The sequence below is a fragment of the Saccostrea echinata genome, unplaced genomic scaffold, assembly GCF_033153115.1.
Source record: "Saccostrea echinata isolate AGI-Se365-2 ecotype Australia unplaced genomic scaffold, CSIRO_AGI_Sech_v1 ptg000075l, whole genome shotgun sequence".
Taxonomy (NCBI): Eukaryota; Metazoa; Mollusca; class Bivalvia; order Ostreida; family Ostreidae; genus Saccostrea; species Saccostrea echinata.
Window position 1 is genome coordinate 1,791,311 of NW_026889824.1, and position 26,941 is coordinate 1,818,251.

At 34.7% G+C, this 26,941-nt stretch overlaps 1 protein-coding gene across 1 annotated transcript; it reads left to right on the plus strand.

Annotated features, from left to right (window-relative positions):
- The first annotated feature begins 1,476 nt into the window (after positions 1–1,476).
- LOC133176494 (tyrosine-protein phosphatase 10D-like) lies at positions 1,477–26,885 on the plus strand. The gene is made up of 30 exons (XM_061311612.1): positions 1,477–1,606; positions 5,266–5,521; positions 5,832–6,098; positions 7,158–7,240; positions 7,780–7,972; positions 10,580–10,858; positions 11,075–11,216; positions 11,560–11,690; positions 13,147–13,413; positions 13,710–13,857; positions 14,000–14,121; positions 14,249–14,349; positions 14,555–14,762; positions 14,883–15,152; positions 15,344–15,628; positions 15,801–16,061; positions 16,155–16,415; positions 18,320–18,453; positions 18,573–18,689; positions 18,791–18,854; positions 20,038–20,520; positions 20,881–21,064; positions 21,281–21,365; positions 21,926–22,093; positions 22,289–22,423; positions 22,509–22,631; positions 23,074–23,222; positions 23,335–23,470; positions 24,587–24,689; positions 24,969–26,885. Exons 1-30 carry the CDS (start codon positions 1,556–1,558, stop codon positions 25,001–25,003), a joined length of 5,241 nt encoding a protein of 1,746 aa, XP_061167596.1. The 5' UTR covers positions 1,477–1,555; the 3' UTR covers positions 25,004–26,885.
- Positions 26,886–26,941: the final 56 nt, after the last annotated feature.

A 26,941-nucleotide genomic window follows, 5' to 3' on the forward strand; every position in this document is an offset into this window, starting at 1 on the left:
TGTATGTTCTTCTGTATTTGATTATCCGACTTATAACATGTAATAGTGTCACTTTATAGAGCTGCAAAGTTTTACATGGGAACATATTTGGAAATTAAGATCTGAATTTTCCGCATGTCTGTTTTTTAAAATTGAAATCCATTAAATTTTATGTAAATAAAAGTTTAATGACAATTAAATAATGGCCTTAAAACCATTCTGCATCACGTCCAGGGCTTAACAAAGCCTTCTTGGTACAGGATCCTTTACCCTTTCAATATGGTAATCTTTGATTAACAAGGTAGCAAAATTCATAAATTTTGATGACTTAAATAATACAATTAAATTGTAGGCTTAAATTCTCTGTTCACATCTTTATACATATAATCTCAGAATTCTAGATTTATTATTAGAAACACTGAAAAGTTCCATCTGCTTGTCATTTGGGAATTTTTGCCTTTAATTTTGGAAAAACATAGTCAATTTTCAATTGGGACAGGGTCTATTTATCGAGCCTCACAGCATGCAATGAATATTTAAAAGACTTTATATCTTAGGTTCTAACAATATACAGTCGTATTTGGATTCTGCAACGCAAACTACATGTACATGTATATATTAAATTAACTGCTATGAAGTCTTTTGTATTTACATGTCATGCGCGGATCTATAGTCGGGGTCAAGGACGCCCCCCCCCCCCCCGGCCTGGAATTTTCATTTATTTTAATTAATCTAGTAAAGTAACCTACAGATTACTTAATTAGGACCCCCTAGAAAACATTGATTTCTGATAAAATGGTAAGGAGAGTCCTGTATACTGACAGTTGTGTGTATTAAAGAAAGCGGATTGTTGTGAATGTCCAGAAAAGCCTTAGTTTTCGCGTGAAATAGCATAGTTTTGTAATTTCTGAAAATATATACATCATTGACCCCTGCTTCTTATCATTTTCTTTTCAAAATTCAGCATTCTGCTGTAAAATTTTCAGACTTTCCAATAATGTTATATCGTAGTGTCTGAAAATGACATTTAATTAGTGCAGAAAGATCATGTAATTTTGCGAAGAAATTTGGAACTTTTCTTTGTCTCGATTTTCAGTGTATCTATTTCACATGGAATAAGACTGTTTTCGGTTCCATGACTTATTTCGATAAAAAAAATGATGGGGAAGAAACTCCGAAAAAAGATGCCTAAGATATCTTATGCATGTCAAATACATTCGAAGTAAAGTGCTTTCTGATGTACATGTTTACAACTAGCTGCAGAACTCGTCCGGCGGAGAAAAAAATGGTTGGCAGATCGCATATCTACACCCTACTTTTTGAGATAAATAGTGAAAAAAGATAGTAAATACTTAATAAGCCCTATCGAGTTAGTCTCTAAATAAGCAGGGACGTATATATTACTAAACATATACTTGTCCCTGATATAAGCTCGGGTTTGAGAGACACGGAAAAAACATCGGGTACGTTCTACGTTTTGTTTTTTCGTCATTATTTAGAAAGTTTTTTGGGAGAGGCTTCGGATTACTCATGAAAAACATATTAAATATTTTATCTGTGTTAAGGATTTAGCCACATGTTCTACTATTCGGTGATATGTGTGTGGTTATGTGTTTTTGTATACTTGGTAAGTTTTATGACTTGGTTTACGATGTAACCCCCCTACACAGGTAAGATACAGGTGTGTCACGATCCGGGGACACGTTCTTCTTCTATTTACAACAAAACTTCAGAGCGCTTCATGTTGTTACAATGCTTATTACATGCATTGTTAGTTTTACCCAGACAGTAAAAACCACAGTCCTTTTACCAGACAAGACTTAAATAAATATGTGTATGCTCATAAAGTATTTTCTTGTAAACATGGTATTAAAACTTGCAATACCCATGGTCTAAAATTTCTTTCTTAGGCTTACTATTAGAAGAATATATTTTTAAACGTGTACTTAATATGTGTCTTGAAGAAATCTCATAATGTTCAATTGTATATTTATTTTACTGTTATAGTCACAGTTATTCTCAGTTAGGGTTCGAATTATAAGTTTAGTCTATTCTTTCCCACTTAACTCAAATCCAGGGCTTGAAAGGTCTTTTTTTTCAAGTCTGGGAGAGAAATGCTAGAGTTAGAACTGGATGGTGTGTTGGTTTATATACAGATCTTTTTTCCCTGTTATCTAAAGATTGAAATTGTTTTTCATGCATCCAAATAAAGATCTCAACATAAAGGCTTTTGACATTGGTCAGGAATACACTGTATAAATAATTGTGTGGTGGTCAGGCAGGTACATTTGCAGTTGGACAGATACTAGCTAGTAGTTCAATTAGATGAGCACCTGAGTAGTGATTCAGGGAGTCTAGGTTTGAATCCTGGTCTGATTGTAACATTTTTATCCTCTTGGTTACATGCGGTGCTGTGCCATATCCTGAAAGTGACAGGTGAAAGACCTGCTAGAAAAGTCTGGGTGGCCAAGGTGTCTATAGGGGCAAAGACCTGTAAGGAGGGAGGAAAGAGGCAGTCGTTCTATTGCTGGTGGCGACTTAGAGCAAGTCACTAGTGAATTCAAGGGACCACATTGGTTCAGATCCTGGTCTGGTCTGTTGCATTTTTCTCCTTGCCATTTACAATTGATTAATTTTGGACGTATGTAATTGGAACAATTAAATATGAGATTGAAATTTGAAAACACAAAATATCAGGAGTATAAACATGATAAAATGGGGGGGGGGGGGGGGAGAGAGATGATACAGAGTTCTAAATTTAATCACTTTATGCTGCTTATCATTGAGATGTAAACAGTATTTAGAAAAGTCCCACGAGTCAGTGAATCAGTATTGCTTTCTTCTACTTTGAATCCCTGTTTCTTTGCATACAGTTTGTGTGAGTTTTTTTTTTTTTTTTACTTTTATTGATTAGAATTTTAAGTGTAATTTGTGTTGTGTTCACTTGAGATAATACTATTTCATGACATGTATTTGGTATGCAGAGTACTGATATGCTTTGGATGTTTATAACAGCTGAATAGATAAACTTAAGATTTTGATAGAAGCAAAGCAGTTGCAATGTGGACTCCAGACTGTACTATCATGGTTATGTTATCATGGTTATATTACGACCAGGGAGAAAGGATATTTCTGTAATATAATTTGGGATAACTTATGCATTTTTAGTGAGATTTTTACTATATTAAGTGGTATTTATAAAGTTTAACATGGATTTGTTCTCCCTTTACACTTGATAATCTCAGAGTCGGTAAAAAGATCTCTGCTTAGGACATCAGTACAGCGATGCTTGATATACAAATGTCATATAGTATGTTTCATGATGTGTTTGACGATGTTCCAGTGATGTGGCATAATAAGAATCTGTTATTTTATAAGAGATATGTATAAAATGACAATTAACAGTGCATATATTTTCCTGCCCACATGAGCCCCCTATCATCTTTGTTATCCAATGAATCGTGACTGTGGTTCAACACGTTCAATACACAAACTTGTATGACTCACAGTATACAGCTGTAGCAGACTAACATTGATACATGTACACCCAAACCTTCCACATATAGCAGTAGTATAGAGTATGCATATAATTAGTCTGGTCTGGTCCGTGAGTAATCGTTAGGTCTAATCAAAGATAAAACACAAACGGACCTCTTCCATAAAAATATGAAAAGACAGGAAGGCGATAGGGCAGATGGAGCAAATATATAATACGATCATGTGTTACTTAAAAAAAATCAATTTTAAATAACTGTTAAACTTAATGCAAGTCTCAGAATTGTTAAGAAAAATTTAGGTAGTATTAGCACTAACTCCTTTTTTCAAATTGTACATGTTGTAATTAAACTGAAAACATGGCTGATGTGGTAAACTGCATTTATCTAGTAAATAGAATTAATTAAACTGAAGAGATGCATTCTTACATTATATAGGGAAGGGTGAGGAGGAGGCAGAGAAAAACTGTATGAATACATATTATTTATTATCTATAAAACAAAAACAAAAAAACCCATTGTTTTGAAAGCCCAGCATATTGTCTTCTTAATAGTGATAATTCTGTTGATGACAGAAGATAAACTGATCATTTGATCATGATATGTACAGTCCTAGTGTCACTGTCAGGCCCAGGGGTGTGTGTAATACATGTCCCATCCCCCCGGGGCTAAAGGTCAGGTCAGATCTATACCATCAGTCTTATCAGGAAGCTCAACGACAGACTTCCTGTAATTTATAATTAAATGAAATATAAAAATGGGCATAAAAACAATTGAATTATACCTATACATTATATAGCATATGTACTTTGTGAAATAAATGTACCGGTAACTGGTGAATGAGTTAAATAAATTACTAGGTTTAAAAATGAAATCGGAAAAGAAATTGAGGTCAATGTGATTGATACGATCCACGTCAGAAATTCGGTAATCTGTCAAGAAAATTCTTCTCAACACAGATCAACAAATCATTAAGTGTGTAATGCAATTTGGATAAATAGTTACTCATGATCAATAATTGTTAAAAAAGAAGTCATATTAATTAAGTGTTTATGGTTCGGGCAGGTGGTGTATTAATTAGTCACTGCAGGTGCATTAATACAAATTTTGCTCCATGTATTTTATGACCATGGTATACATGGTATGCACATTGCATGTTTCAGTAGTTAATTAATTTGTCACAAACATTCATTGGAAAATCATGCACATTCATTTGTATTAATATAAGAAAATGCTTTGCAAACATAATATATAAGTGGGTGGTGTGTATCAAAATATACATGTATTTTCTATATGCATGTAATTATTGAACAGATTTTTAAAAGAAATATGACTCATAGCCCATAATCATGATAATTATGTACAGTTGAACTTCGATCAGTATCTTGAACATGGATATCTCAAATACCAGGGACAGTTGAAGTGATTTTAAGGTCCGAAGCGCTTATTTCTTAAGTATTTTACCCTGGATATCTCGAATCCTTGGATATCTCAAAGTATTTTCTTGGTCCGTTGAATTTTGAGATAACAATTAAGGTTTGACTGTATTTGTTATCACAGCAATGAAACTGTAAAAATGAAGCTGAAAATTGCTAAATCTACATTTGAGGAAGTATTAAAATTCCATGTTGCCTAATTCACTGATTGTTATAAGTCTATGCTTACTTTAACTGATATATGAACATGTCAGTACAATGATTTTTTTTTTTGTTTAATAGGCATGATCATGATGAGTAGATTTTAGATGCCAGTTTATGCTCATGTAATAAAAAAATGTGTTAAATTTTGATAGGCCAGGTCCCAGGAGAATGTCTCCATTGACTCCTCAGAGAATGAGCTGACAGTGAACATAACCGGTGCTGACAGCAGCAAACAGTACCGACTCGGTTACGCAACCGGAACCGAGAACCTGACATGGATAGATCTGGTAGGAGGCGATGCTTTTACTTATCTACACTACACAATTATTGGCTTAAGTCCTGGGGCCACTTATCTAGTCAAGGTGGAGAAATCCGGCACTGAAATTTACAGTCAACCAGCCACGACAAGTAAGTGAAGTAAAGGCCAGAATGCAAGTTTAATATTTAATGTATTGCTAGTTTATGGTTTATCTCATACCTTTGTAACAAAGTTTACAAAACAAAGGTTTATAAATCCATTTCAACTGCCAAGAACAACACATATGAAGTCAATCTCTGAATCAAAGAAATGATTTTTATGCATTTACTTTTCAACTTTTTGCTTGTAAATGAATTTTGAAGTATTTTTGAATAAAATTTTTTTTCTGTCACCTGTAATCAGTAATGTGTTGTTTTCTGACAGTAACTATGGTTACTAGAATTGATAAATATCTTTTAGATCCACTCCAGCCTGTCATTGTCAAGGTCACAGAGGCAGGGACAGATTTCCTGACCATCTCCTGGGAAACGGACACAAAAAGCATTCAAGATGGAGGCCAGGTGTTTCTTTCTTCCAATGGCTCTCAGGTTCAAAAGTTCACGGCAGTCTCAGGAAAACAGGTCAATGCCACCAATCTACTACCGGGGGTTCAATACTCCATCACCGTGGTATCAGTCAGCAATGGAAAAACAAGTAAAGAATCAGGGGCCAAGATTGACAACACAGGTACTAATTAATAAAGAGGGTCATTTTTTTCTTGCCTTGGACTAGAATTACTAGAATGATGCTCTGGGTAATGGATGTCATGTGCCTGCATTCAATATTTCTTTGGACAATGAGCAGAAAAATCTGGATGGCATCATGGCAGATGAATCCACGTTATGTCATCCAAATTTCAAGAAAAAAATCATGCCAGCACCATCTTTGCTTCTAAAAGAAACCAATCAATTCATTATGTCCTTGCTAATTTAGCAATGCTGCAATTAAATTTAGAGTAGTGCCCCTTTTCAGTGACATAATCAGTAAATAGTAAGATATGATGAGTGAAAATTTGGACAGATGAGAAAATTGTTTGTCATTGATCTTGGTAGGTTTGTAACTGTTATTAGTCCTCTACCGAACAAAACACTTAATTGACAAAGTTATTGACTATCCACAGAAATATGATGGGTTATTCAAAGCTAGGTGAATCTTAGCCTTCCATGGACTTGAACAATCCAACATATTTCTATGTACAGTCAGTAACAAACCTTATAAGTAATAGTGTGGTGATATCATCATGGAATACAACCCGGGGTAAATCCCCATGCACCATCATCATGGAATACAACCCGGGGTAAATCCCCATGCACCATCATCATGGAATACAACCCGGGGTAAATCCCCATGCTCCCTTGATTAAACCTGGTTAATGAATTTATTTTCCTATAGCTAAATAAATGTGTTATCCAAGTCCAATCTGTCAATCTATTTGCCTATATCAAACTATAGATAAAATTTACCACTTGCTACAATGTATCCAGTAAGTTCTTGTTCTGCTATTTGAGCTAGAGAAAGTATTCATTGTGACTTCACATTATTTACCTCCGAATTCAGTCAGGTGTATGGAAATTTACACCCAGGTTGCTAACCAATTAAATCTATTACAAGCTAAAAGGAAATTATTGTGTACCTATTTATCCCTGTATTTGTTGTATTTGTCCCTGTTGTATTTGTCCCCATTCTATTTATTCCTCTGTGTCTGACCTCCAACATGTTTGCTGAAATCTAGCAATAATTTTACAGTACCTCTGCCCCCCACTCTAACCTCGGTACAGGCTGTGGATACTAAGACCTTGATGGTGGTATGGAAGACAGAAGGAGGTCATGTAAGTCATTTTTATATATACAGTGGAGCCTCTTTAATCCGGACAGTAATAATCCAAATGCTTCACCTTTAGGACAAAAACTGGGGGGAACAACAGTTACTTATAAATACATTTACCAAGTATGTTTAGGTAATTTGGATGCTTCATTAATATGGTCAATTTTCTTAGGAACACAAGTGTCTGGATTAACAAGGCGTAACTGTATACTAACTTATACAGACTTGTACAGGCTTATGCAGACTTATACAAACTTGTAGAGACTTATGCAGACTTGTAAAGACTTATTAAGACTTGTTAAGACTTATACAGACTTGTACAGGCTTATACAGACTTGTACAGACTTATACAGTCTTGTACAGACTTGTACAGACTTATACAGTCTTGTACAGACTTATACAGACTTGTACAACTCTGTCCATAGTACTACATCTCATCACATCAGTGATCATTAGAAATATATTTCAAATATATAGAACTGTAATTATCATGCACTGTCATAGGGACCATCATGATTATTACATTATTTCATTACTTTACAGGATGATATTTTCCTGACTGCCACTTACAATGACACTAACAATGCCCCGCAGACAGAGAAGCTCACCTGTAGAATGTTGATCCACCTCTGTCTGGTGGATGTCCCGGGGATTCCCGGTCAGAAGTTACTGATCCAAGCCTACACCACTAAAGGACTGAGACAAAGTGCCCCTCACAGCACATTTCACTCCACAAGTAAGCTTTAACTTATTTTGTTGGGAAAGTTTATTTTGGTACTTACAGTCCCTGAAACGTTCTACTTTCCCATTTTTCCGTTCGCTCACCGTTCGTTCACCGTTCGTTCAGCGTGCGTTCACCGTTCGCTCACCGTGCGTTCACCGTTCGCTCTCCGTTCACAGTCTTGCGTTCTGCGTTCACCGTGCGCTCGCGTTCACCGTTCACAAAGCGTTCACCGTTCGCTCTCCGTTCGTTCACTTTGCGTTCACCTTGCGTTCAGCGTTCACTTATCGTTCAGTCTTCACTGTCATTCGGAACTCCGAAGTGAAAGGACCTTTCTTTTTTGGAAGTAAGGATTTACGGGATTTGAAATTTAATAATTCACATATCGTTTTTAAAGGATCATTATTTTATTGGAATAAATTATCTACAATATGCTTTATTATTATTCTAACTGAGCTGTTAGGTTATTATTTAAATTACTCTGGAAAATAAATGTTGTTATAAGTATGTACCTATGTAGAACGATGCTGAAAAATTAAATTTAAATACGGGCAATATAGGGATACTTCAAGCACTGCAACATTTTGCTGTTATGTTAAAGACAAGTCGTTAATGGAGATATAATAATCCATGTCAATTAATTTAGCAACTGCAGGAAAATTAGACAGTATTTATTGCTAACACATTTTTATTCAATTATTATAGAAATACATTATTAGAACCAGTTCTGAGAATTATAAACAGTACTGCGGATATCCAGTTAATTAAATATCTTTGGAGCGAATTGAATTGATAGTGTGGTTCAAGAATATTTATTCAAATGTAATATACTACAATTCATATATAAATTCTACTGTTAGAGAAAAAAATTCCTTTCTTCACAATAACTTTATATGTTTGCCATTCAATATAATTAAGACCCCCCCCCCCTTTTCCACGTAGATCGGTCACTTAGTCAGTATTTCCAGTATATCTTAAATTAATATTTAAAAAGAAGTTAACGCGTTTTGTAGCAAAAAATTTTTTGTCTCAGAACAAACATGCATCTAAAAAGTCATTAAACAATAGTAGTTCAAAATATATACGCTCCGACGGTGGTATTTTAAATTGGCCATGGAGTATGTTTCAAATTCATTCGAAGTGTTTATGCCCAATGTATTTTATTTATTTATTTATTGGAAAAATTGTAATCAGATCTAGAAATGATAAAACAAGTAAAACTTCTTGGAAATACTACAGTGTAGCACTTCGCCTTATGGTGTGATGAAAACTTTCACACCTGCACAGTGTCGAATGATTTTGATTGACAGGACAAGCACGTGGACTTCGTGCGAACTTGAAGCAGGAAAATAAAAACCGATTATGACTGTCAAACAAAGTGAATTTGTTGATAAATAAAAAAAAAAGGTTACTTTCACTGCCTGAGATATTTAGATAAAAATTAAGAGTTTTTGTTTATACAGGTACATGTACATGCATTTGTGAAAAGGGGGGCTAAAGCATAATCTCTCTTTCTCTCTCTCTCTCATTTGTTCGTTTAATCAAAACTATAACACTTATTACTTAATTACCAAGTTCTAAAATTTTAATCTATAACAAATAATATGAATGCTTCTTTGTATCACCTTGTCCGAGTATAATCACGGGAAATTGTTTATAGATACATGTAGAAGTCTGCTGAATAAATCATCATTAAAAAAATGAAAGACAGTCACATAAATATATCATTGCATTATTTTTTTTAAATATGAGGGTATACATGCAATACGTCCACAGACTAGCAAAATATTTTTTTATTTTTTTTTTCTCATTTTTTCGCACGGAATTGCCTTGACACGGAAATACATACTGTACATGTATGGTTGTTACAACCGTTGTAATTCATTCTATAAGTCAGTAATGTACTCTTCGAAAATCATTATTTGTAATGGTTTTATATATCAAATAAGAATAAATATTTATTTTACAACTAGAATGATTTTATTTTTTAAACTACAGCGTTCGGTAACAATGACAATGTTTTACAGCGATAAAAATCGTATGATTAAACAGCTGAATTTAAACATCATACATATGTGCAGAAAATATTGTAAGAAACTTAATTAATAGTTTTACTAAATGTGCATGTTTCATTTTTTAGGACAATTTTTGAATATTTATTTATTTTCCGCCTGACATTAGAATACAATAGAATAGATACAATGCATGGAAAAGATCAGAGGCATTCCGAATAAATCGTTCATCTTGCGTTCACCGTTCACTTTGCGCTCGCGTTTGCGCTCCGTTCGCGTTCTGCGTTCGCTCACCGTTCAGCGTTCACCTACCGTTCACCAAGTTGCGTTCAGCGTTCACACATCGTTCACTCACCGTTCGCTCTGCGTTCACTCACCGTTCGCTCTGCGTTCGTTCAGCGTTCGCTCACCGTTCAAGTGGGAAAGTAGAACGTTTCAGGGACTGTAGGACTGAGTATCATGTAGGCTTGCTACTTTAAATTTTCATTAATGTTTTTAACATAGTCTAAGTGTTAGCTGGAAAATAAATGTTAGGTATTTTGTGCAGCTGGAACCTGGATTGTATTGCATTGTATCACTGTTTTCTATTACATGTTATGACTAATTGCAGAGCCTCAGACAGTCCTGGGTCTGTTGGACAACTCCAGCTCCACCTCTCATCTACACCTTACGATCCTCCCCCCTACTTACTCTTACTTCAACCTATACAATATAGAGGTGTTCAAGGAGAATGGATCTGAACTGCTGTTTGATCAAAACATCTCGCTAAGTCATGACGAGACGGACATATTCCTGTGGAATCTTACAGCCGGCACCTTGTATAACTTTTCTGTTACAACTAGAACAATCTGGGAAGAAAGTGACATATATTCCACAGAATTTGTTACATGTATGCAGTTATAATTTTTAATTGTTAGTGTCATTATTTAAGTGACATATATTCTACAGAATTTGTTACATGTATGCAGTTATAATTTTTTATTGGTGAAATTTTTTAATGGTTTTGATTGTGGACAGTTTGTTTTACATTTACTTGCACTCTTGTATTGAATGAAATATGTCTCCCTTTATAAAAATAATAATTGTTCTTTCCCCTTGATTTCAGACCCTAACAGTCCTGAACATTTGCAGATAAAAGAGGTCACCAACTCCAGTGTGACCTTGACCTGGATGCCAGTGACCTCTGGAGGCCTGGATTATTATCAGTGTAGTATATCTCCCAGGGAAACCAACACACAGTCTCCAGTGTATGCCATCTCTGACAGTTATTATGCTAAAAAAAAATTAATTTTATGGAATAAGACTGAATACATGTAAAAATATTTAAGCAATGGTCTATAAACTGACTTCTGTTGTGTGTAATATCTAGACTGAATTGCAGAATGGACTTTAATCAGCCAATGTTTGATATGCTTATACAACGTATTTGTGTACACATGTACCTCTGTGCATACTTTTTATTGTGGAAAATTTTGTAAATGAAAACTACTTGGTACATAGGTTAGTAAATGCCACATGCAGAATATTAACTTAGAGATGGACTTTCTTCCTCAGTGGTTTATTTAAATGTAAAGTGTTTTATCTTTGCAGCGAGCAAGATAACCTTCAGATCAGACAAGTGACCTTCAATAACCTTGTCCCCGGGAAGAATTACACTGTAGCTGTCCGAGCTGCCAAACAGAAAAAGCTAAGTCCCCAGATCACAGCAGAATTACTCACAGGTAAGTACAAATCTGATCCCCAGAACATATGATTTAACAACCATGCAGTGAAGTAATTGAAAGTTTTGGATCCAGTTACATCGAAAACAAAAAAGTAATATTTACGAGGGTTGTCCCAGAAAAACATGAATATTTTTTGTTTCACTTATATTATAAAGTTAAAAATTGGCATGCTCCATAATCAACATTTTAAAATAATTTACAGAAATTATCTCTATAAATAACATTTTTCTCTCACGAATCTAACGAATCATTCAAAATAGCTCCCAGTGCAACTCCGACGACGTCAAAACATAGCTCGTGGTGTTTTTGAATTTGTTCAGGAATCATGCGTCTTTAAAAATTTGTTCAAAGCAGAAATTTGATACTGCATTTGATTCTCTTTTAGTTACCGAGTTATCCATTTCACACATACTACAATTAGGAATAAATCAAGGAATTAGTTCTTTTAAAAGAAAATTTCCCAACCCGACCATAAACTTAACTGCTGGCATAGTTAACGGCAGTCTCCACTTATGACGTCCAGCTCTAGATAGACTTTTCTACGTGTCATCATTGTTGTTGGTCTACCAAACGCTTCTTCCATCGGATAACCAGTCCATCCATCTTTGAACTTCTTTTACTATGTATAAATGACTGTTGGATACATGTATTTTAATTTTTTGTTCCTTCATTCCAGCTCTTTTCCCATATAAACAGGAGTCATAACCTGCTTCACACAATACTAAGTAATAATTTAGTGTGCCACATTATTGCCCAACGTTGCCGTTTTTGACAGTAACTAACTAACAGTCATATAACGTCATATTTTTGTTATTTATGATGTTAAGGTATTAATTTTTTACAAGTACTCCAGATTGTACAGTTTCTATGGATGTAATTTTTGTCACATTATATTTCTGTATAGTCTGACTTGTAATAAAGTAAGACATAGATAGCAATGCTAATTTTGAAAGTCAAGAAATTGCCGTGCGCCAACCACTGATATTTAACACCCTTTAAATGCTGTTTCTAAATGCATATGACATTCCAACCTTATAGTATTTGGTCAAAATGACAAAAATATCATTTACCAACATTGTGCCAAAAATGAATAATTTTGGTCAGGCAGTTTGTGAAATATTTAAAAAGTTCGCATTTTTCTGGGACAACCCTCATATTTAAAAACAAGGGTACTTGTCAGAAGGTTCTATTGAAATTATCAGGGTTGGAAAAAAATCAGTAATCATTAATTGTGTATACAGTTTATCTAAATAAAGATACATGCAAACAAATTAAATGATGCTGCATCAGGTCTTAATTTACTTGCATCTGTACAGCAGACATATTTTAGTCTTCTTTTTATTTAAGTAGAGCAATGGATATGTAGTTGATAAAAAAAGGACAGTGTAACCACTTTCAAGATTAGACCAGTTTTGCAACCCTAATAAATGTAAATCTTTTTCTCCAAAAATAGTTCCAAATCCACCAGAGATGGTGAACATAACTCCTATCAGCGGCAGAGAACTGGATGTTGATTGGTCACCACCATCCAATGGAATTGTGGATTACTATACTCTGTACCTGACAGCAGACCACACCCACCCAATAAATGTAACAGAGAAAGTATACATAAGTTACCACAGGTTTACCTCCCTACACCCCGGGGAGACCTACACAGTCCATATCAGGTCACACGTAGCCAACATGATGAGTTCAGAGGTTACCCAGTCAGCCATGACAAGTAAGTAGTGTCTGATCAATGTCACATGTTTACATTCAGAGGTTACCCAGTCAGCTGTGGAAAGTAAGTATTTTAATTTCAGATCAAAGTCACATGATTACTGGGTAGGTTCATAGGTCACCCAGTCAGCTGACAAATAAGTACTTTCAGATCAAAGTTTACATAAATGACCGCAGACTGCACCAAGGAGGAATTAAGGTAATGGGACTAAAAGATAAATCCATGTAAAGTTACCTACCACTTCATTTGTATTTTACAGAGCTTCAGTAAAGTGTTTTTTAAAATTGGTTTTTCAGACCCCAGCTCTGTGGCTGAGTTGTATGTGGATCATGTAGGAACTAACACAGTTAATATTTCCTGGCCAAGACCTAATGGTAGTACATTTGATACCTTCCAGATTGCTATAGACCCCCCTCATGCACAGTCTCCCATTTCCATCCCAGAGTGAGTATACCATAGTGGTTTCATTGAGTATATTTTCTTGGTATTCAAGGATAAATTTGAATTTTTGGCACATGTATGTACTTGTTGCTTGGTACAACTATAACAAATTATATAAAGAGTGTAATGTCTTTATCTTTCCCAGATCCAGTGACATTTTGCAGTACACCTTCACTAACCTGACCCCTGGTCAGCTGTACAAGATTTCCATCACCACTGTCAACAAGGGCACTCAGAGTGACCAGGCCAGTGTTCATGTTATCACAGGTAATGCAGAAAATATCTGAAAACATATAAAGTGGAGATATAATCTTAATTTTACAAACTACTTCATCTCCATGTCTTGTACTTCTAATATATTCGTCCACCCCTCCCCCACTTCTTATATTTTTAGAACCAATGCCTGTAGAAGATTTGAATGTGACTTCTGGTGACCCCCACACTCTCAATGTGGAGTGGAGAACAGTTGACCCCAGACAACAACATCACTTCATTGTAAGGAATAAACTATCTATATGATTTTATGATAGAATGAATATGTGAATTTCTCAATTATCAGAAATGGCTTCTTCAGCTTTATGATAAGTTGTAGTTACATGAATTCTCATTCTGCATAAAGATTACATGTACATATGAAAGAATTCTTTTACAATAAATTTTCTAATGCTGATGCTTTACAATCTAATTTTTGTACTTGAAGCTTCAGTACCATGACTGGTTAGACAGTGGTAATACATCTCTACCCATGGCTCTTGCTCTCCATGATAAATTTAAGTACGAGACACACATCCTAAATCTGAGACCTGGTCACCACTACTCTGTGTACGTTCAGGCAAAACAGGTCTTGGATGCAGGGAACGGCTCTCTTGTAGCCTACAGCTCCTGGCAGAGTGTCAACAAGACTACAAGTAAGGGGACGCTTGGAAATTTTAATGTAATGCCATAATTGTGTAAGAAATTTAAGAAAAGAGGAAAGAAATCCAGTAGGTGTACAAAGTATTTGTGATCTGTTATGTTTGGTATTATAGAGCCCAACAAGGTAATGAATTTGACATACACCTCGTCCCATAATGACATCACCCTGACATGGTTGCCAGGCAACGACAGCATACAGGATAGTTACTTTGTCTGGTACCGGGCCCGTCTCCATGGTGACTACAGTCAATGGAAGAAAAACATCAGTGACAATACACAAATCGTTCTCTCTTCTTTGTTCCCTGGACTCTTGTATGAGATGGTAGTGTTTGCTGTCAGCCATTCTGAGATGAGTCCGCCCTCAGTTGTGTCTGCACTAATGCGTAAGTACATATGTAAAAGGTAGAAATCCTTTAAACGTACTTTTTACCATGGGGTCATGATTCTGTGAAATCTCAATTTCTGTACAATCCATGCGTCCAAAATTATACTGATTTCTTGGGTTGCCTTTGTATATGTCTTTAATGCTTGTAAAATAGTAAACAAGAATTAATATATAAGATTCATGTTTCAGCTCCTCTACCTCCTAGCAGTGTAGAAGTAACATCTGTCACCAATAACAGCCTTTCTCTCAAGTGGACATACAACAGTAACACAACCTACGTAGAGAGCTGGAATCTCACTTACACCAGTCTGATAGACAGTGTGTCTAACACAGTTAATATCCAGGCCAACTCATCAAACAACACTGTTATATACAATATTACTGGACTTACTTCTGGACACACCTATAATATCACTATCTACAGTATTGTGCAAAATTCTGTCTCCAAGTCTGTGAATTTGAATGTCTCTGTCCGTAAGTAATATAAAAAATAAAATGCATCAACCTATATTTCATTCAATTCACCCTTTAAACATTTCTCTTGATTTGAAAGTCATTGATATGTGAATTAGCATAATACGTCTTTACATAAAATTTCATTGAGGCAATAGAATTACTTTTACTTAATATTATACTCTTATTTCAGAGCCAGAAATAAAGACAGTTTTGTCTGAGGGAAATGTTGGAAGTAAAAACATCTCAGTCTTGTACACTGACACTGACAACTACTTTGAGTATTATGTGTTTGAGCTGGCGGCCACGTCATCAATAGTGAAGAAGAACAGAACTGACACAGATCGCAGTGTGGTGTTCTCAGGTCTAGAGGGAGGGACCCAGTACAGTATCAAAGTGACTGCTGTCAGTGGGGACCAGTCTAGTCCTCCCACTTTTATACAGATACGTACTGGTAAGTCGTCTTTGCTATCAGCTTTATTTATCACTAAATAGAATGTTCATTTCAATCAATTTATTTATGTGTATTTTTTTTTTCATTTTTCAGTGCCTGAGCTACCATATGTTGGTAGAGAGAAGTCAGCTAACTATATTAAGTTGACCATCCATAAACCAAATGGAAATGTTGATTCGTACCGTGTAACGTGTTCTAAAAGTTGTGGATCCCAAACAAGACTAGCAAACCAGACAACAGTTGTGCTAGAGTTCGGTCCCCTAAATCCATACACAGATTATCAGTTTGAAATTGAAGCCATTGCTGGGGATAAACACAGCTCCCTCTTTATCTCCTCCAGGACAGAAGAATCAGGTCAGCCAATCAGATTACAGATTTCAATGCCAATCTTTAATTCTATTAGTTGAAAGTCAAGGTGAAATGGATATGATTGATTCAGAAATTGACAAATTTTTAGGTCACCTGAGTCACTCAGGTGACCTATTGCTATCCATCCATCGTGTGTTAACTTTTGAACATTTTCAACTTCTCTAGAACCACTAAACCAATTTCATCCAATTTGGCATATAGCATCTTTGGGTGAAGGGGAACAAAAATTGTGAATTTCATAGTCCCTGTCCCCCTAGGGCCCCAAGGGTGGGGCTAAAATCACCAAATTGATGCAATCTTTAAAAATCTTCTTCTTTACTCCTGGACATCAAGCAGTCAAACTGTTGGCAAGATTGTAATAAGCATTTGGCCCTCTACCAAAATTATGAAATTCATGGCCCCAGGGTCAGGGGTTCTGGTGCTAGGGTGGGGCTAGATAGATCATTTAGTGAAAATGCATTAATTCATTGAAAATCTTCTTCTCTTCTCCTGGGTATTACTTAAACAAACTAAGTGCATGGTTATGATAAGCATTGATTCTTTTTCCAAAATTGTGAATTTCATGACCCTTGGGTCAGGGATTCTGGTGTTAGGATGAGGCTCTATTGATTATATAGTCAATGTGCATTGATTCTTTGAAAATCCTCTTCTCTGCTTCTGCGTATTGTTTAAACAAACTAAGTGCATGGTTATGATAAGCATTGATGCCTTCTCCAAATTGTGAATTTCATGAACCCTGGGTCAAGGGTTCTGGTGTAAGGGCAGGGCTCTATTGATTATATACATGTACTAGTGAAAATGCATTAATTCTTTGAAAATCTTCTTCTCAGCTCCTAGGTATTATTTAAACAAACTAAGTGCTTGGTTATGATAAGCATTGATTCTTTTTTCAAATTTGTGAATTTCATGACCCCTGAATTTGTGAATTTCATGACCCCTGGGTCAGGGGTTCTTGTGTTAGGGTGGGGCTCTATTGATTATATAGTGAAAGTGCATTATTTCTTTGAAATCTACTTCTCTGTCCCTGGGTATTTAGCAGATAAACCAAGTATATACATGTAGTTATGATGAGCAAGGGCAGCTCTGTGGAAATGGTGTCGTGATTATCATTGCCCTTGGGTCAGGGGCTTTGGTTTTAGAGTGGGGCTATATTGAATCTATAGTGAAAATGGATTATTTCCTTGAATATCTTCTTCTCTGCTCCTGGACATCTAGGAGGTAAGAAGAGTATAAAAAGTTTTAATAAGCAGGGATGTTTTTATCAAATGTTGAAATTCTGTACCTTTTGGTCAATTTATTAATTTCTACCGGAAGAAGTTATTCCCCTTTGCTATCCACCTATAATAGTTAATCACTGTAAATAATGTAACTTAAAAGATCAATTAAAGAACAGAAATTTCCAAAGTATTTAAAACAAAAGTACTTTCATAGATTTTAATGGTCAGAAAAAGTGTTAAACAATAGATAAATGAAAATGGTACAAAAATTCCATATTTTTGTACAATAAATAATCTTTAAAGAGCGAGAGAAGCCAACGTGAAGGGAATGAAATGTGTTAACTGATAGTGTTTTGTCAAGTCCGCATGAGGATAGTGACATAGGGGAAAGTACAGGCAAATAAATAGATCAACTTTTAAGATTTATTATTGAGTACTAAATTGTTATTTTCCTGATCCCTGATTATCCTATTTCTCTTGCTTTTTGGGCAACATAACTTTATTTATCTGCTTATTCTGTTTTAATCTATGGATTGTTACATTATACTCAGGTGACCATTAAGGCCCTTGGGCCTCTTGTTTTATGTCTTTTGATGTATAGTACTTGTTAGTGAAAATTTATTTTCCTGTGCTTTGAAAGTTTGAAATCAATTCAACTTGTGTCTATTTTAGCACCCTCTGCTGTTCAGAACTTGAATGTGGTTGAGATTTCACCCAGGACTGTAAATGTGAGCTGGTCACCCCCTAGAAATCCTAATGGAATCATCCGTTCTTATCACATAGCATACACTGCAGAGGATGAATTTGTGAGTGATTATATCTTAGAAAGTTTGTTTGTTTTAATACATAATTAAAAGGTTAATTAGAATTGTACAGAGATGCTATACTAGAGAAGATAATGTTATGACTCAAGTGATTGTTTTAGGGGCACATAATGGACCAGGGTGAGAAGGACATTGGAGTGACCACAGAACTTATGGCTGCTCAGCTTATCAGGGAGAAATTCACAGACCTTAAGGCTGGACTAAAATATACTTTCAAAGTAAGTTCTGTGAAGTGAAATTTAATTGAATTGAAATAACTGCATGTAAAACATTTGACTTAAATATTTTTGAAATCATACAAACACTTACTTTGTTGCAGGTGTCAGCTAGAACTGTAATAGAAAATATTCCAGAGAAGTTTGAAATTGTTCTACGCACCTACAGTAAGTCAGTACCGTATATACTCGCCTATAAGGCGGTTTTTTGGAGTTAAATTTTGGTCCAAAACTCTATGTCCGACTTATAGGCGAGTCATAAAAAATGACATTACTTTGAACGGCAACATGTACGGTAGTATTTTTATAAATGTGTCCGACGATTATCGTAGAATAAAGTCTGGATATAATATATCATTTTTGTATTCGAAGATTATGCATGATGTACAAGTATTTGCATATTTCAATAATTTTATTTTTGTCTTAAGTGTGCATTACTTATTTTTTTTTTAATGATTTAAAATTAAATAATGGCGTCATTTCTAGAAAAAATTACTTAAACCAGCTTAAAACAACATTAAAACATTGCATTGATTTGAAATTGTCAGCCAGTTCTTGCAAAAAGTTGTACCGACTTATGTGCGGGTCAATCGCAAATCCCTCCAAAATAACTTCAAAAATTACAACCGACTTATAGGCGGACTGACTTATAGGCGAGTATATACGGTAATTATCTGTGACCCACAGAGAATTTCCAGTGTTGTCTTTATGCAGAGATATATGGGTGTATGAACATCAAACTCACACATGAAAACACTATCTACTTTATTGAATCAGTGAACAATTTATAATCGATTCTTGATTATGTATCGTCAATTCTCATTATATCGCGGGTTCCATTGTATCGCGGTATTTTCCAAAAATTAGGATACATAGCTCATATCCTTTTTGTTGATGGACTATCTGTCTGTCGTCTGAATGTTGATTTTTGTGATGGTTAAAAAGTATGAAACACCCGTTGGAAAAATATTTATTCAAATAAAACGAAATTTTACAGATTTCCTTTCCCGTTTTTATTTTATTTAGACCATTGAATATATATAAAAATTGTACTTTGTGACAGTGCTAAGCCTCCATGTTTTTCAATACCGCGATACAATGAGACTCTCCACTTTAGAAGGTAAATAAGACTTCCTGTTTTAAAAATAGACTACAAAGTAAACGAAGGAAGCTTAGAAATAATTAGCCACTAAAACGTTAGGCCATTGATAAGTTTATGAATAGTATTTGTTGAAAAGTCAATGTAAGAATTTGGAATAATTTTTTTACGCAAAAGAAATAAGTACCGCGATATTATGAGACACCAGTATATCTAGCGAGATAGAAATAAGTGCTTATTTGCAATTTTTAGATCCTCCTATCAAAGACAGCCTGACCTTGAGTCAAACAAAACCAAAGCAGCTGACCTCAGGAGGTCAAACTGTGACCCCCTCCACCATTACGGCCAACTTTACAAATGCCTTCTCTGATAAGTACGGCAGTATACAGGCCTACACAGTCATTATAGCCACAGACCCTGATGAGGAGCACATCAAAACCAGCACCCTGCCTGACTGGAAGGCTGCCCAGATCAACCCCAACATCAAAGCCTACCAGACCATTCGGAACTGCTCGGACTTCTTCCAATTGACGTCTTCTTGCGGTCGAGCTCGGTCCAGGCGGAGCGTGGGGGAGAAGAATTATAAAGTGTTTGAGATTGGTGTGGAGGCAGATTGTAATAATGTGTTGTACTGTAATGGTCCACTCAAACAGAACACTAAGTACTACATCAGACTGCGGGCTTACACAGCGGGGGGATACGCTGACACTGCTTATTCAGATCCTATCACCACAGGTAAAACATCATGTAGTACAGTAGTCACCTTTTCACATTGTCGCCACAGGTAAAAAATCATGTAGTTCAGTCAGTCACCTTTTCACATTGTCAGCACTGGTAAAATACGTTCCTGTAGCACAGTAATCATCTTTAAACATTGTCAGCACTGGTAAAACTTCACGTAGTACAGTAGTCACCTTTTCACACTGTTACCAGTTTTTTCCAGAGTGTTAATTTATTGTAAAGAAAATGTTTTGTTCATTGTTTGAAGGATAAAAGTCTTCAATGAGGGGAAGAGGGTAGTGGTTTCAAAAATATAAAAATTTATAAAATATCAAATTGTTGTGTTGAGATTTGTGTCACCTATTGCTGCTGTAGGGATAGTCCCTGTCGCAGATGATGAAGCCAATGTGGGAGCAATCGTCGCAGCAGTCGTCTGTTCTGTCTTTGTCATTGTCTTCATCATCGCCATCTTCTTCTTCCGAAGTCGGTTACAGAAAAAGAGCCCAGAGGGACCACCAGGTCATTCTCCCAGAACAAGCTTCAGTCGACACAAGAAAAGGTTTCCATTCAAATGAATCTGTTTTTCTTCATATTTCAGTTTAATATAGATATTGTCTCTTTGTAATAATCAAGTTCCTGTAAATACATGTTAATGTTAATCATATTTTTATAAAAAGAATTTGAATATACTGGACATTTACTTTAAAGTACTTTGATTAAAAGGTACAGAAAGGGATTTTCAATGTTTTAACTTATTCCTTTTACTTTGTTGCAGTCATGAGTTCAAGGTGGCAGACTTCAAGGAGTACATTAAGACATTGTCAGCTGACTCGGATTTTAAATATGCTGAACAATTTGAGGTTTGTATGTAGCAGAGTTATCTTCCCTTACTCATAATTGTATGGACTCAAATTTTTAAATATGCTGAACAATATACAGGTTTGTATGTAGCAGAGTTATCTTCCCTTACTCATAATTATATGGACTCAAATTTTAAATATGCTGAACAATTTGAGGTTTGTATGTAGCAGAGTTATCTTCCCTTACTCATAATTATATGGACTCAGATTTTAAATATGCTGAACAATTTGAGGTTTGTATGTAGCAGAGTTATCTTCCCTTACTCATAATTGTATGGACTCAAATTTTTAAATATGCTGAACAATATACAGGTTTGTATGTAGCAGAGTTATCTTCCCTTACTCATAATTATATGGACTCAAATTTTAAATATGCTGAACAATTTGAGGTTTGTATGTAGCAGAGTTATCTTCCCTTACTCATAATTATATGGACTCAGATTTTAAATATGCTGAACAATTTGAGGTTTGTATGTAGCAGAGTTATCTTCCCTTACTCGTAATTGTATGGAAAGCCCATGTTTAGATCACAAATAATTAGAATGTGATTAATTTGACAGGATCTGAAGGAAGTAGGAAGAGATCAGTCCTGTTCTGCAGCAGAGCTCCCAGTCAATCGGGGGAAGAATCGTTTTACCAATATTTTACCTTACGACCATTCCCGTGTCAAACTCCTCCCCACAGATGATGAAGAAGGATCAGACTACATCAATGCTAACTACATGCCGGTATGATGGGTGTTATATATAATTTATGCATCAGAAGAAAATATCCTTCCTCTTTATTAAAAATAGCCTGAATCATGAAATTTATACCCAGCTAAATGTAAATGAATTAGCAATGTCCTGCTAACTGCACATCTAGATCTCAAAGAAAAGTACAACTGTAGATTCTGAAATAATCTATAATATCTGTTCTTGAAGGGATTTACATCCAAGAGAGAATACATCGTGACACAGGGGCCACTACCTTCCACCAGGGATGATTTCTGGAGAATGATCTGGGAGCAAAACGTCCGTAATATTGTCATGTTGACTCGCTGTACAGAAAAAGGCAGGGTAAGCATTGTTTGCTGAAAGATGCTTTAATTAGCGACTGGTCATGACTATTTAATGTAGCCCTAGTGACATGTTTGTTTTGTAGGAGAAATGTGATCACTACTGGCCTACTAATTCAGATGCCATGTTTTATGGAGATTTACAAGTGGCTGTTCTCTCAGAGACACGTTTCCCGTCCTGGACCATCACAGAAATGAGGGTAGCTTATGTAAGTTCAACAGCCATTTTGTTTTTAAAATTTTTATGCCCCCCTTTGAAGAAGGGAGGGAATATTGCTTTACTGCTGTCTGTCTGTCAGTCGTTCGGTCTGTCTGTCTGTCTGTCAATCTACCAACAGTTTCCCTTCGTTTTCTTCCCAGAGGTTGCACATAGTGAAATGAAATTTGGTATACAGATTTATCATAAGAATATCTAGGTCAGTTTCTATTTTGGGCAAGCAATTTTTGACAGAGTTATGCCACTTGGACTTAGAAAAATTCCAATTATTTGCAGTTTCTGTTCATTTTCTTTGCAGAGGTTGCACATACTGAAATGAAATTTGGTGTACATATTTGTCCAAAGGGGGGGAGGGGCATAAGTGTTTCACAAACATCTCTTGTTACTTTTTGGCTGCCACAGCTGTATTTATGTTTTCTTTGGTGTTTCAAAAGGGTAACGTCACTCGACCCATCAGGCACTTTCATTTCACCGCTTGGCCAGACTTCGGAGTACCAGAGAAGCCTCCAACACTGATTAAGTTTGTACGCATTGTTAGAGATCAGATGATTAGAGAATGTGGCCCAATTCTGGTTCATTGTAGGTGAGTTAAGCTTTTAACATAGTGTCTGTGAGAAAGCATTTTGAAATTTAGGAATTAAAGTAAGGTCTTATGGATTTGTAATTCCTCCATTATTTGTGATGATTGTTTCCAGTGCGGGAGTTGGAAGATCTGGCACCTTTATCGTGTTGGATCGCCTGCTACAGGAAATTAAAGAGCGTGATACTGTTGACATCTTCTCCATTGTACACGATCTGAGGAAGGAACGAGTCTGGATGGTACAGACAGAGGTATGTCAGGGGCTACACTCGACTCCAGAGTTCTAATCACATCAAATTATAAACTTTATATTCAACAAATTAAGGTCTTTCCACCCTCACAATTTTCACTGCTCAAAGTACAAAAATTGCATTTATTTTCATTTAATATAGTTTAAATTTACCATTTATTTAAAAAAAATGTATAGGTTTCCATATTATTTAAGTTAAGAGACATAAATAAACAGAAGTATATGTCAACATAAAAAAAATCGTACATTTTTTGTAAACAGTATTATAAAAATTATGTAAAAACTGGTTCATATGCATAATTCTGATGCTGAAAGTACCTAAATACTTGCTACTTATTAGATATTTTTGAATTGTGAATATCAGGGAAAGTATTTTACCTTAGAAGTTCAATAAAGAAGATACCTGAGAAGGAGTTATTGCCCTTGTCAACATTTTTTAAAGATTGAATAATTCATTAAATAAAGAAAATATAATTTTTAACAATATTCATCATTACACCTATTGAAAAGCATTCTTCCAAAAGATATTGTTCTATTGGATATGAATTTAAACCAATAACAGTTTTTGCAAAAACCTATGACATCACAGGAGGATGGAAATACCTTAATTTACTTACTGTCAAATGTTTAAAACAAAGCCCTGGAAAAGCTGACTTTGCTTCAATATACCCATAATTAAAACATTGTAGTAGTTTAGTTAATGCACATATTTCATAAATGCTTTGTACAGTGTAATATTCAATACAAAATAAAAAATTATTTTACTTTTGGATATGTTGACATCATTTAAATACCGGTATGTTTTATGGCTCAGATTGTTTGCTTACATTAAGTATGAGCAGATTTAAAATTTGGTTAATTCATACGATTTAGCTATGGAATAGTAAAATGTCACTTATGCAAATATAAAACAGGTCACTACCATTGTTTAATTTATTTACAAAAAAAAAAAAATAAAAATTGAATTGGAAAAGGGCAGGGGGAGGGTAATTTCCAGCAGTTTTGTTACAAAAGAATCTCACTGCTTTAAAGAGTACTTCCTTGATTGTTTCAGAATTTTTTGAGAAGTACACTAATCTTTATACGTTATTATAAACTATTTTTATTTCCTTTACAGCAACAGTACGTGTGTATACACCAGTGTCTACTGTGTGTGTTAGAGGGCAGAGAAGAGGAACATGTGTATCAGAATGTAGGGATAGCTAATGCAGCATTTGATGGTAGGAACAAAGGGCCATGTCTTTGTACTGTTTATCAATCTTTGAATGAGAGAACGCACATCAGTTTCTTTGTATAATTAAAACAAAAAACAAGAGCAATTTATTACATAGAAATTTATACTACATGTACATATAAATGCTTTGATTACTTTTATGAGAAATATATTGAATACATTTTTATGTACATCTATATATTTTCTGTTTTACACTTCTATTAAAAACATACATGTAGTTATTCCTACTTTAACTTACATTGATTTACACTGACATTTATTTTAGCTGATGATGAAGGCATCAATGTAGAAATCCCCTGAGAGGACCTCACTGCCAAACCATCCTGGCTTTTCCCTGTAAGGGCCCCCATGTCATCTGATGTATATGTCCTTATTCCTACAGGATTTATTGTTTGGAAACTGAGTATTTTCTCTTTACAAGGTGTATTAAATTTTGAAAACATTTTAAATTTACACATTGCAGTTAACTCCCTTTATGTAGATTACAACATTGCAGTTAACTCCCTTTTTGTAGATTACAACTTTGCAGTAAACTCCCTTTAAGTAGATTACAACGATTTTTTTTTTTGTGGGCCCACTAATATCAGACTTTTTTTCATATTTCTTATACTGCATAATCCCACCACATTCCATTATAAACTGCCAGTATATATGTGTTTTCTAATTTTTTTTTCATATTTGATATAAATTCAATGTTTTTAACCGTTAATATGCTAAGCTTCTATTTTTATTGCGGTAGTGATATTACATGATGAGGTTGTGTATTTACAGTTTATTCTATCAGAATTGTTGGTGCTGTCAATATTGTGTACATATCCATTCCATATCCATGTATATTGTTTTATTTTTATGATATTTATTATATTTATTGTTTGACCATGTTGTTCACTGTGTATTTTTAAAAATGTCATTGAAAGTTAAAAACATGAGGTATTGTCACAGGTTAAAAATGACCAAGGCACTTTATGAACTAAAAATCTTTGATATTATTAAGAATACAAAGTCATGTACTTAAGAAGTTTTGACATGATGAACAAAAAGTATATTTTTTTAAGTCTTGTACTTTTCATTTTTTTTTTCTGAATATTGTGCCATTACAATGTACATGTATTCAGTTTGGTTAGACTTGATTTTCTGCAGATCTATGAAAGTTTTGAATTATTGTGCCTTATGTAGTACTCCTGTAAAATGAAGTCTCAAATTGTTGGTCTGTTTACAAGAACAAAAGGCATTATGTATTGATATTCATTAAAAACAGGTTGTGTGAGATTAGATATATCTTTTTACAAACTGATTATGTAGTATGTTCAGCATTCCTTGTAAACTTTACATACGTATTTCTTTAAGTGGTGTTGATGTCAAATTTACATCTGTATAATTTATCTGTAATTTTTTTAATGCGATTTAAGTGTTCCAATGTGGACTATTCTTTTTTTTTCAGAGAAATTACATTAATATGATATTAAACATACATCTGTATGTGAAGTAGGATCTGATGGTAATTCTCTACTTAAATGATTGGCTAATCAAAGAATTTGACTTGATACATAGACCCCTATACAATATTACATGATAGCGCATTAATTCAGTGTATTAAGATATCCCACTTGTTGCTGAATTTGTCTGATTTTTCACTTGGGTGTATGTTTTGTTTCTGAGATATACACTTATACAGTTATCTGTAAATATACATTTTCAATTTTGGATTTTTATTATAATTACTCTTTCATTTAAATAAGTTATATAGAAAATCTTAATTAAGAATATTTTCATGTTTTTATCGATTGTCTGTATGTTTGTAGGTGTTGAGGTTGAAGTATAATGCTATTATTCAGGAATTTCTCAGTATATTATACAAATATATAGATAATATAATGGGCATTTAGGACCACTCATTCCTCGGTCCTTGTATGTAGATGTAGTTATCTTTTCTTCAGTACATTTCCACAAATTAATACTGTTTGTGTGGTCATATGACATACAATGTATTTATGTGTAGTTGTATTTTTCAAAGTGCTACATGTATAAGTTAGCGTATTTAGCATATTAGTTCCATTTTTTTTTTTAATCCATAATCAATGCCTGGAAGGAAATGAATTTTTCACTAGATCTAGTCAGCTGTCCATTTCTGACCTCAAGACCAATTGTGCAGTTCAGATATTAAAATATAACATCAAGTTAATGCTGTTGTTGTGTTTCCAAATGAGTAGATGATACCTTTAAGATAATACTCAGTTT